The following is a 13,157-nucleotide window of genomic DNA, read 5'->3' on the forward strand; positions in this document are numbered from 1 at the left end:
TGTTCCTACAAGCACGTTCAGGTGTGCCAGAAGCAAAGTGACCGAGTCTTCGTACATTTCAAGGTCATATTTTAGAAACTGGCTACCAACCATAGGCAACACATTTCTAGAAGCAATTCTAAAACAGATAATTCACCCCAGACCCAAACCTTTCCTCCCAAAGTCTGTCGAGAACCCTTCAGCAGCCTGTTAGCCTGCTCAGACAGGAGTGGGTACACACACAGTGGATTAGAACTTTCTTTATTTCAGAAAAGATAGGAGCTCTTCATTGCCATTGTAAAGCTTGTTAATGGTTTACAACATAGCAACAGTGCAACAGACAAATGTGAAAAGTCCACAATAAAATGGATGACCAGAACAAGAGGAAAGAAATATATATACTTTCATTGTTAGCCCAGTATCATGTAGCCTAGATATGTAGCACAGAATTCCAACACTTCATTAAAGGTTTGTTTAATTCAACACCTTAACAGCATTTAAGGTCAACGCATTCCTCTATACCTTCCTCTCAATTTAAAACTGAATTTCGCACAGCTGTCTTTTTCCTACACAGAAATGGAATTTATTTCTGTTTGTCTTGAGAAGGGCATTAATTTAAACTGAACAAGATACCCATCCAACACACAACCAAGTACAGGAACATCCGCACACAAACGTACACAAATCATAGACATTTGAAAACCATCATCACCCACAGAACACCAAAAAAAAACAAAAAAACAAGGAGCTCAATTTAAGTTTCAAGGCCAGTTTTACCAATACCCCCTATTCACAAAAAACATGTATAAATACCAAAAACACTTCATATCCAGCAAATACCATACTTCTCCAGTTTGGCAGGCAAACCGATGGCCAGCATACAGTAATTCCACGGCGATAAACCTGACATTCTTCAAACTCGAAAAACAATGGTGCTCGAAACACGGCCCACAATGCATAGAGGCATGACCTGTCTGTCACGTTACAAAACACAGCAGGTGATTATGGGAGTTAAAAAATCCCTTTCAAACAGACTCTGGAGATGACACATTTTCCGGTTACATTACACAACAAATCACAACAGTATTGTTAGGTGGAAATATTTAGGTTTGTTCACGGCCCAAATACAAAAATCTAAAATTGGTGGAGAACCACTCTGGTTTACAATGTACAGTTTAGCCTGAAACATGTCCAAACACAGAGACCTCCGAAGGCAACGTGGCGTTTTCACTAGTCTGAGTTGACGATAAGGCTTTTAAGAACAGCAAATTGGGTAAAAGGTGTCTGGCAGCCTTACAATTGACAGAACAAGAACTGTACACATGCAAACACTACTTAAACATGACGCCAACCCAAGTACAGCAATTCGTGCCATAGTTCTCTTTTCCCATGCTGAGGTAGAACACTAGCAAACATCCTTCTCGCAACACGTGAAGCTCGGACAAGCTGGTTGCTACAGCAACACGCTCAGAGAAGTGTTGGCAAAGTGGCTTTGTTAAAAGGTGGGGACAGGCAGCCTGTGCAGATGTTCCATGTAGAAATGTGTTTTGGGACACGAACGGGCTCAGTCAACTCTAGTGCAAGCTTGAGCGGTTTCTCGCATTGCCCTGGCTGAATCCACATTAAATTTCCCTTTTGGCAAGTGAAAACTAAATAGTGCAGAACAGGATCGGTCATGAGTAAAGTGATTCTCAGCTCCATCAATCCACTTCCTTACAGACATGGTTAGAACAAACACGGATGTGTGTCATTTGCTGAAATCGGGTAATTACATTCTGGAGTGTAAGAAAAAAGTGCAGGGAATACTCAACCACACCCTGCTAATGGGGTTCAGAACGTGCAGTCCTGAAACTGTGCTTCCATCGGACATGCCATCCCAAAGACACGAGCTGTAATGCCACGGGATCTGGACGGCAGGAAAGGCCACGACTCACCAAATAAAAAGAAATGAAAATATGACATTCAGTGAACTAACTGCACAAGCGCTTTTTACCTGTCGCTTAGCAACATTATGCAAGCACATTATCCGTAATAAATGCCATGAAAGTTCATATGGAGGCTGAATGTCAATTTTCATTTCAAAAGAATCGTTTGAGCAGAGGCCCATACCTGAATGTGCAACATCCCTTTACCGTAAACAGCGCTTTACCTTAACAAATGACAAAAGACGGTTGGCATGAGCAGTGGGCTGAATGGCCAAGGACAGGCATAATGGACCCACCATTACGTGTTCTACATTAAACAGGTATGATCAAATCACAAAATTGTATGAAAAGTCCAGCTGAAAAACATTTTAGTTTCCTATATAAAAGGTCGGTGACCTGCAGGATTTTACTGCGGCCTAAGGGTTTAAAGTATTTAAAACAATTATGATTTTTTACAAAAATCTGAACTATTCCGCTAAATCTGAGTCTCTCCCAGAGAGGAGAGGAGAGGAGAATGAACCCTGCATTCCATGGCTCCCAACCCAATATAGAAAACGAGTGGCACCATCTTAAAACATTTTGTTAAGCTTAAAGTCGTGTTGCCATTGTTAAGATTGTTGAAATGTACTCCTTACATGTTGTTGCTACCGCATAAAAACTTCTGAACTTTCAGTAAACAGACCAGGTCCAATTTCCCAATATTCTCTGCTGCTCTTCCATTGAACAGGTAGACCACACTAATACCTGTGAATCCATGACCATATCAGTTACTCTCACACACAGATAAAGACAGAGCAATGTTAAAAGTAAAAATTATCCCTAACATATTTAAAACCTCTAGATTACAACCTCAAGACTGTAGGTCTCATAGACTGAGCAATTGTAATACAAATATCCGTGACAAAAGAAAAACAAAAAAACCTATATTCTCTAAAACTACGATTATATAAGACTCTTCAGTTAAGTTAACAATTATTTTTGGTCACATTTACAAATTTAAAAGACATGTTGACAACAGTTTCACAGTGTTCCATTTCTTCCGTCTGTAAAAATAACTTTCCTTCAACCTTCTGTACGAGAAAACTACGAAGGGTCCAAAAGCACGCTGCCGCCGACTTCGTTCCAGAAGAGTAAAGTGTGGAAAACAGCGATTGGCCCTTCCTGGGAATCTGACAGGGAGGACATTGATCATCTCCCAGTGTTGAGATGAACAGAAATCCGTGTTCAGGGGTTGGGGCAGCAGGGCGGTTGGGAGGTTGGCCGTAGGGACACCAGGTCACTCCCGTCTCGCGGGGATGCAACCCTCCATTTCCAGCACCTCTGGCCAGCCCTCATATTTATTGGTCTCAGCATTGTTCTTTATGTGCTGGAAACACAAAAAAAAAAAAATGAAACTATGCATGCTGGTATATTTTAATCCGCCTAGTGGCCAGGTTTCTGTACTGAAATGTAGAGATTCACAGTGCAGGACAAGGATCGTTGAGTGTAGAATTCACTTTTCAAAATTCATGGCCAACGGCCGAAATCATAAGAAGGTGCGTCAATAAACATCATCTTGTACATTTTACACAAGAGCAAACTTTGCTGTACACTGCACGGTAAACTAGCTCAGAAGAAAACATTGTTTGTTTTACTAACAGGTACGGTCTTTTTTCAGTGTAGTTTTTCTACTGTGTATTCAGGAGCTGGCTGCCGAGTGATATTCACCTGCTCGAAAGGACTCTTTGCTTTGATCCCTTTTCCACCCACAAAGATCCAGTTATCTCTGAAGCCCAGAGTGCTGATGCTGGAGCTGCCCAGGTCAGAAATCATCTTCTTCGCCTCAGGATTGAGCCTGGGAACCAAACAATCAGCCAATAAGCCAATACAATAGCCATACACCAGCACCTCAGCTCCCCAGGGTATGAGTCAGAACATCCTCCTCAGTACTCGACCTGGGAACCACCCAGTTCAATAAGTTGCATGAAAATTTCTTCTGCTTCTTAAGCAGGATTAAGGAGTTAGCTGTATAAGTGCACTAAAACCCAGAACATAGAGGTAAAAAGAGCTACTCTGGGTTTTACTCAGTGCAGTTATCCAGCTCAGGAATCCAGCTTTGTGATACAGGTGCCTGGACTACTGAACTGTGATGCTTTAAAGTCTGGGGGGAAACCAGTAAAATTTCCATTCACTGGACCAATACAGTTTAGAAAAAGAACTGCAAGCAGAATACTGGTCATTTCAGTAGCATGAGCAGGTGTTCCGAACTGAGCAAAACACCAATTAGTACTGTGATGGGAATTACTGTCATTTACTTCTGTACAAGCTGAAGCCTGCCATAACATGTTGCTACCAGTGAAGTCCAGCAAGTTTAGTGAGATTCTAAAGGCATGATCAAGTTACATTTAGATGATTCGTATTAATACAATTTAGCATTTTTTTTAAAAAGTCTGGAAAACGAAAGAGCAAACGGTTTGTGAAGCAGAAATTTCTTAGATATTTTCTCCATAAAGTGAAAAGCTGACATTCCTTTGAACTCATCAGAGTTTTATGATCTTGGATACCCACTGCACATTTCTCTATCAATACAATGCTCAGAAAATAAGACATATAATAAAGGATGTGGCATGCATTTAAGGATCATTTTCAGACATGCACATGAATACAAATGTAGACAAACCCAAGTATATGCCAGAACACCAGTATGTATCCAGGTAACCAAAAAGATTAGCTCTTGCCAATGGAGCGCCACATGGATTTAGGATTTGTCCACCCCTATAATGACCTCAGTGTTTTTCTTTTTTATTGCATAGCAACAGTAGAACACTCTGGAATATTTAAATGTTCCCCTACTTGCTGGCTGAGTCATCAAACGTAGCCATCATCACAACAGTCCCCTCCTCGATGGTCTTCAGAAACTTTATCAGAGTATTGACGTCTGGAGGGAGAAGATGTCCAAACTTTTGTACGGCATATCAATAATTAACTTTAAATGGCATATTTCAACTAAACATTATGTTTCCAAAATGAAATAATTATATATTTGTATATTTTGGTTATGAAAATATATCTTGATTTAAAAAAATATCTCACCTCCTGCCCACATGTCAAAGAAATCTGTCTTTAGGAGCTCCCCAGTTTTTCCTGTGAAGTTAATGTCAGTCAGATGTCAAGCTGCACAAGGGTGGGCCCGAATACCAAAATACTTCTAATCAGTTAAAGCACACACAACTTCAAAGATATCACACGTATTGCAATGTGTTCAAATCAGGAATCTGAAATGCTGGCAGCATTAGCATAGTTGTACTTGCACACACTAGGGATGGCTCTTGTTTAACACCATGTTTGACAATCTGAATGTACAAATACCCAGATGACTGACATTGTATTGTAACGGAAACCACACGAACAAGAGACTGATATTCACCGTTGATCAGGGCGATGTTGATTCCTCTTCCCACGTTGTTCTTCACTCCGCTCATCAATCTGAAAAACAGGGCCGCCGGAAGGCATGGGACAAGATAGAAAGATGAAGCAAGACATGGGGCTGCATGTTAGAGAGGTGTGTGTGTGTGTGTGTGTGAGTGTGTGTGTGTGTGTGTGTGAGTGTGTGTGTGTGTGTGTGCATGTGTGTGGGTGTGTGTATGTGTGTGTGTGTGTGTGCGTGTGTGTGTGTGTGTGTGTGTGTGTGGGTGTGGGTGTGGGTGTGGGTGTGGGTGTTAGGGACGACTGTCTTACATGTTGTCATCCAGGCACATTTTGGGCCCCACCACACTGGCTGCCCCACTGGTCATCTTAAAGGCGAAGTGCCCATCGGGACAGGGCTTGGACAGGCCACACTTGTACCGTGAGGGTCTGGTAGCTGAACCAACTTTAAAATACACAAAGTTACATAAGCATACAGTTTAGGCCCAAGAGCACTCATACAACTGTCCATATGTCCACACATGTACAACTCGCATCAATAAACCATGCAGAAACAGAAAAAACACACGCACGCTCACACGCACGCACGCACGCACGCACGCACGCACGCACGCACGCACGCACGCACGCACGCACACACACAAAGCTCACAGTGCAAAATGCAGCCTGTCAAAGGTATGTGGTTGCAAGTGCAGTCATCCTGCAATTAACGTCTTATTTACGAATGCTACAATGCATTACGCAATCGGGCATGGTACTGCCTACAAACCACAATTTGTGAATGAGGCAGATCTTATGCACGTTTAGTGCATTGAATAAGTTCACTGCACATGGGGATATCTATACATATGGTACCACGTAAAAGCGTATTCAGCTCAGGAGAAACTCTGAATATATTCCAGCCGTGGTGGCTATTGTCGTTTGAATAATCAAAATGCAAGATGTAACGTTGCAATGAGCTATTTTGCCGGGATATAATGAGAACTTTGTGTGAGAGGTTCCATGACATATTTTATTCATCCTAGAAGCGCAATTATTTGTATGGCTGGTTGTTTGTCACACAACCCTGTTTTTATTATTTTAGCAATGCCGTTGAACATGCTCGGTTTCTAACTATTTTCTGTTAAAGGCGAGAAGCATGTCTTTCAGCATAACAATGCATTCAGCCTACTCATTTCTTACTAGCGGCAAGATTATTTCAGGGCTTCTCTGAATGGAATTCATAATCAGCCATAATTATAATATCTTTGATTGAGATCATTATTAGTATCTCCACCTTGCGATGACTCGCCTAGATGGCACGCACACTGCGGTTCTAGCCCTGGGCTCCGGCTTCATGAGTAAGAAGCATTTTTCCTGGGCAGAATGAGTCCTACGTGCACCTGAAAACCGTCGCAAAAGGCCCATTACAACCGGCCCATAATCACAACTCACACTGTCTTCAAAAGACTTGAGCACATATTACGGTTTTATTGCATGGTAAGGTACGGTTATTAATTTGAGATGCGCTCTTACATCAGTGAGAACCTGACAGGATGCGACGAAGCAGGACAGGGCAGTGAACCACACAATCGCACACACATCCTTCACCCGTGTTCATGCAGAGTAAACTGACAACAAAGCAGCCAAGGTTTTACACAGGCCGAAAAATGTTTAAAAGGAGTACTTACAGCCATCCCCAAAGTTTGGATTCTTTACTGGAAGGAGGGAGAAAACAAGAGCATTTAAAAAATACAAATATCCACATTCAAAAAGCACTTTCAAACATGGCAACCATCTCCACCCACAATCAATCAATTTATTCAGCTGGATATTGTTACTGAAGGAATTAAGGGCAACTCCCATGCTTTAGGGCAGCTCAGGCGTGCCGTGCGTGCCACCTCCACATGCACCTTCCCTTGCTACACATGTGTACGAGATGGGAGAGGGCCTTCAACATGGAGTCTCTTTAGAACACTCAAGTGCTGAATCTGCCTTTGATCTAGAGTTTATTTTGAGGGGACAAGAATCTATCCTCTGGCAACATCATCTTGAATGTGGTGACAATGGTCTACGCATTATTTCCAGCAACAAGTTAGTAAGGCTGTCTGTATCCTGAATGTGAAGCCTAGCGGTATGTTGATTGTGTGAGGGAGTGTGGATACAGAGCCTTATTTCATGAGGCAGGTCTACATCAACCCGCTACATTTATGTTGATCTGAACGAATTGGTTACAAAGGTCTGCCAAGTTAAAACATTTAAAACGTTAGCTACACACGTGTATACTGTCCTAGTAGGTTATATTATTTCCAGCATCTAGTTGGCAAAGCTATATCCCGACTGTGATATGCAACTTTATGTTGATCAAATTCTTCATGGACCTAGCCTCATAATTTTCCTCCCAAAGAACACTCCCACTCCAGCAAAGTATTGTCATTTAAATATTTTTTTCAGCATTAAAATTGAAAGTTAGTCAAGTCATGTTATCCTTTATAATGCCTTCTAGTTGTTGGAAAATGTTAGTTTGTAGTGTTAGTTCTGCTGTGTTTTTGAGCATTTTAACGGGGCAAGTAGAATTATTTAAGGTTTCTATACTACTTACCAAATATATTCCCAAGGTTAAAATCTATATTTATTTCCAGGAGTTGGAAGACAAGGAACACAGTAAAGAAAAAGATGGAAACCACCAAAACCAGCTTTAGGACTCCTGCCAAGAAGAAGAATGTGGGTTTTAGTCATGAAACGGTCTGATGCACCTAGACAATGTCCACGCACAATGGCAACACATGTAAACAGGGAGTTTAATTCCTACCTCCAAATCGCATCATTCCTGAACAGAGATGTACTCTGCTACGTCAACACTGAGAAAGAAAGAATATGAATAACATGCGCGAATGTGAATAACATGCCAGATAAGATTCGGATTGGATATTATCTGAAGACAGATTGTAGAGCTAGGAAAGCAAGTGGCTCGTGAAAAAACCCATCACTTCCTGATTCTCAGTATTCTCACAATACATGACGAAAAATTAGCTACGAAAACATAAGCTTATGAGGATTTGTTTATTGAAGCTTGTAACTATTGCCTTTTTTTGGTCCACTGACTTGAAGACAACCATTTAATCTCTTTGGACTGCGCAGTATTAATGTTAGCAATACGTATACAAACAAAAACAGTTCTAAAGTGGACTTCTTGGCTAACTATTAATCCATAACTAACGTTAGCTGACTGGCTTGGCATTTACAAGGTTGTTCTTCCATCAGAAAAAAAGATGGTATATGCATAACATCATTAGATAGCTGGCTTACTAGCAATAGCCTAGTTTGGTAGGTTAAGCATGGAAGTGTAACCTTACACAGCGTTTTGTCAACGTTAAATATTATGTATTATTAAGTTAAGACGGATTCAATGTAAATCAGACTGCGAAGTTAGCTAGTTAGGAGTAAAATAGGCTTAACCGTCCAACTATCGAACTAACTTACTGTAACGCTAACATAGCTAGCTAACTTTTCAGAGGCCACACACTCGTCACCTGACAAAAGCATATGGTAACGTTACTTTAGTCCATCAAATTTGAAGGGCTGGAACAGAAATGCAGTTTCATATGTTGGCCCATAAATAAAAGCTAGAAAGCATGCCACTTTCAATAATTACCTGGCCAATGCCTCTGGGAATGGTATCGTCAGCTAGCTATTCCTTTCAGCGGGCACCACCACTCACTTCCTATTCAAAACCGACATTAGCTGGCTTTTACGCTGCATAATGTCGTGTTCCGCCAGTCGTGCTATCCAGAGCTCCGTGAAGTTGGCAAATGTTGCTGGCCACAATTGGAGACTTCCGGTTCACATTTATCAAAATAAAAGTTCGGTGAATAAAATTATATATGAACTGTAATTTTGTCAATTTTCATTGTTAAATTAATACAGTTGGATATAATTGTGATGTCTTTGCAGAGAATATAAAATTGTGCACTCATTTCTATAAAAACTGAAAACTGAAAATTATGGATCTGATGAGCTGGTCTCTCAATGGAATTGATCTAATTTTCTCGACGAGAAAACTGGGTAAGGGAGAACCCGCCTGCCCCGACGGAACGCATGCATGATGGACTCGTATGAGGTACCGAGGGTCGTGTGTCTGTGCATCCTTTCCGTGGAGGATATTGAAGACGTCTACATAATTGGGATTATGATAACAGGTTAATTTGGTGGGTTCCTGGTTTATCGCAAAGTTCGAAAGGCGTTGGCAGCAGTTTTGGCAATTGAGAAGCTGCCCGTCTTTGAGGGAATGTGTCGGATCATGAACACTCAGACTCACGCGATAGGCGAACTGCATCGCCTCACTCGCGAGATGGATAACGACTTGGAGAAGTGGATTGGAACGACTCGGAATGGGCCATCACATTCGGCTAATTTGGACCGAGAGAACCAGTGAGACTTTAAAGGCCCGGACACACCAAACCGACGGCCGGCCGCGGAGCGCCGACAAAGATCGCCTCGCGTCGATACGTGTCGTTAATGTTGGCTGTGCCGAACACACCGCAACGACGGTCCGCCGACGGCCGAGTTGCACGTACGTTCTGCGCCTGCGTGAGAGGTAATAACTCTCCACACCAGCAGGTGGCGGTAGTCTGTATTTGTCTTTCAAAAAATGGAAACCGGAAGACCGGGGAATGCGTTTGCATTGCGTTGGACCTAGAAGCAGCCATTGTCTCGCTCACAACAAACAGTTTGCAGCAATTTCCTTGTTCTCTTGCTATTTAGTAATACTAATCGAAAATTATGTCTGGTAGTGATAGTAACTTTGGAATGGCTTGCTTTCGTCGCTTCCGTTTCTCTTCTCGTGCACTGATTCGCTAGCTGGACAGCCAATCAGAGAGCTCTCTCATCGACAGCTCCGGGGGCTCAAACACGCCGACGGAGTGTCGGCGTGCGGGACACACCGGAAAGACTCGGCCGACAGGGCGCCACCGACGTCCGACGGCCGACCGTCGGTTTGGTGTGTCCGGGCCTTAAGGCAGGCAGAAAACTGCAGAGTCGGCCTAACCCAAACAAGCTTATCTTCATTGGCTCCCCCGCTTCGGCCTTGGACAGCCGATTTCTACTCTCCTGGATGGTATGCAGACAGCTGCTCAGCCCATCCCCCAAACCCCACCCCTCTCCTCCCTACTCCTCCTGTGGACTTCACCTCTTGGGACTCAAGGTTGTCTCCAATCCTCACCACCGATTGAGAACACTGTTGGCCTGGGCGGTGACGAAGTACAGAGGCTCACACATACACATACACAAAGACACACGCACACACACCCTTGGATTCAACACCTTAGTCGGCCCCCTCAAGTCTTTCCCTATCATAGAGCAGTATGCTGGGGAGTTGAGCGTTGCGCCATGTGGCTGCGCACTCCCCCTAGTGTCTGAGCTGTGACACCTCCCCTCCCTGAGACCTTTCCCAATACCAAAATGTGCATGTCTTGAGTTTTCTTGTTGTGATGTTTAATTGTTTGCTTATGTGCCAAGGTTTTTTTTCCTAATCCCACACTGGGCCCCCCTAAAGGAGCCCAGTTTGGGGAGTTGTATTTTTTTCCCTCATCTACCCCCATTGTTTCTTTCTTATCTAATGATAGTTCTCCTGCTCCTGTCTCCCTCCCCATGTTGGCCACGAAATGGCTTCTGTATGTTTCTTGGACGGGATGAAACTGTCAACTGTAATTTCGTTGCTCTGTGCTGTGCAATGACAATAAAGCTATTCTATTCTATTCTATTCTATTCTATTCTATTCTATTCTATTCTATTCTAAAAACTGTTTGCCACGAGTTGTTGCTGTCTGTCAGGTGTGGTATGGGCATGCATTGCCATAGACTGTCAATTGGCAACCAGCTCATTTGCATAGCTGATAACTCAAAAACTATAAATTGTTACCAAAGGAAAGGTATACATTTGTTAGCTGGACCCATATCTTTAATATTCTAATGTATTTTTGGTGAAATCATGTTCCCAGCAATTGTTGCTGTGTTTCCAGTGTGGGAACGACTCGGAATGGGCCATCACATTCGGCTAATTTGGACCGAGAGAACCAGTGAGACTTTAAAGGCCCGGACACACCAAACCGACGGCCGGCCGCGGAGCGCCGACAAAGATCGCCTCGCGTCGATACGTGTCGTTAATGTTGGCTGTGCCGAACACACCGCAACGACGGTCCGCCGACGGCCGAGTTGCACGTACGTTCTGCGCCTGCGTGAGAGGTAATAACTCTCCACACCAGCAGGTGGCGGTAGTCTGTATTTGTCTTTCAAAAAATGGAAACCGGAAGACCGGGGAATGCGTTTGCATTGCGTTGGACCTAGAAGCAGCCATTGTCTCGCTCACAACAAACAGTTTGCAGCAATTTCCTTGTTCTCATGCTATTTAGTAATACTAATCGAAAATTATGTCTGGTAGTGATAGTAACTTTGGAATGGCTTGCTTTCGTCACTTCCGTTTCTCTTCTCGTGCACTGATTCGCTAGCTGGACAGCCAATCAGAGAGCTCTCTCTCATCGACAGCTCCGGGGGCTCAAACACGCCGACAGAGTGTCGGCGTGCGGGACACACCGGAAAGACTCGGCCGACAGGGCGCCACCGACGTCCGACGGCCGACCGTCGGTTTGGTGTGTCCGGGCCTTAAGGCAGGCAGAAAACTGCAGAGTCGGCCTAACCCAAACAAGCTTATCTTCATTGGCTCCCCCGCTTCGGCCTTGGACAGCCGATTTCTACTCTCCTGGATGGTATGCAGACAGCAGATAGTGTCTGAGCTGTGACACCTCCCCTCCCTGAGACCTTTCCCAATACCAAAATGTGCATGTCTTGAGTTTTCTTGTTGTGATGTTTAATTGTTTGCTTATGTGCCAAGGTTTTTTTTCCTAATCCCACACTGGGCCCCCCTAAAGGAGCCCAGTTTGGGGAGTTGTATTTTTTTCCCTCATCTACCCCCATTGTTTCTTTCTTATCTAATGATAGTTCTCCTGCTCCTGTCTCCCTCCCCATGTTGGCCACGAAATGGCTTCTGTATGTTTCTTGGACGGGATGAAACTGTCAACTGTAATTTCGTTGCTCTGTGCTGTGCAATGACAATAAAGCTATTCTATTCTATTCTATTCTATTCTATTCTATTCTAAAAACTGTTTGCCACGAGTTGTTGCTGTCTGTCAGGTGTGGTATGGGCATGCATTGCCATAGACTGTCAATTGGCAACCAGCTCATTTGCATAGCTGATAACTCAAAAACTATAAATTGTTACCAAAGGAAAGGTATACATTTGTTAGCTGGACCCATATCTTTAATATTCTAATGTATTTTTGGTGAAATCATGTTCCCAGCAATTGTTGCTGTGTTTCCAGTGTGGGGTGGCCATACGTTGCTATTGACTGTCAGTTGGCACCCAGCTCATTTGCATAGCTGATAACTCAAAAACTATAAATTGTTACCAAATTAAAGGGGGTATACATTTACTCTATAGACCCATATCTTTAATATTGTGCAGTCCTTTCTGTGAAATCATGTTCCCAGCAATCCCAGCTGTGTTTCTAGTGTGGGGTGGCCAAGCATTGCTATTGACTGTCAGTTTCATGTTTGATTTCACCAGAAATACATTAGAATATTAAAGATATGGGTCTATAGAATAAATGTATACCCACTTTCACCCTGTACCTGGCATGTGTCGCATAGACCTGTAGCATGCTTGCCGACAATAATTAAGCCGTGTACGTCCAAGCTGAAGTGGAGTCACAGTAACTGTATCTTCCCTATTCACATCAGGCATGACTGCTCTGCTTGACTGCTCTGCTTGACTGATGCTTGTATCCTGTGGAGATGCCGCCCTGTTCAGCAAGCA

The 13,157-nt window shown here is 43.2% G+C and overlaps 1 protein-coding gene across 1 annotated transcript; it reads right to left on the reverse strand.

The window, feature by feature from the left end:
- Positions 1-224: 224 nt before the first annotated feature.
- fam3c (FAM3 metabolism regulating signaling molecule C) lies at positions 225-9,082 on the reverse strand. Its single transcript, XM_061252893.1, has 10 exons — positions 8,944-9,082; positions 8,101-8,149; positions 7,891-7,995; positions 6,980-7,006; positions 5,622-5,754; positions 5,311-5,369; positions 4,977-5,027; positions 4,737-4,821; positions 3,612-3,738; positions 225-3,270 (listed from the first exon to the last, which is right to left on the reverse strand). The coding sequence occupies exons 2-10, from the start codon at positions 8,114-8,116 to the stop codon at positions 3,181-3,183; spliced, it is 693 nt and encodes a 230-aa protein (XP_061108877.1). The 5' UTR covers positions 8,117-8,149; positions 8,944-9,082; the 3' UTR covers positions 225-3,180.
- Between the last annotated feature and the right edge of the window lie 4,075 nt (positions 9,083-13,157).

Source organism: Conger conger, chromosome 8 (genome assembly GCF_963514075.1).
Source record: "Conger conger chromosome 8, fConCon1.1, whole genome shotgun sequence".
NCBI lineage: Eukaryota > Metazoa > Chordata > Actinopteri > Anguilliformes > Congridae > Conger > Conger conger.

Coding starts and splice junctions, on each gene's coding strand:
- fam3c (XM_061252893.1), bottom strand. Junction 5,755..6,979: donor TCCAAACTTTGGGGATGGCT/GTAAGTACTCCT, acceptor TGTATTTTAAAG/TTGGTTCAGCTACCAGACCC. Junction 4,822..4,976: donor CTTTGACATGTGGGCAGGAG/GTGAGATATTTT, acceptor TTCTCCCTCCAG/ACGTCAATACTCTGATAAAG.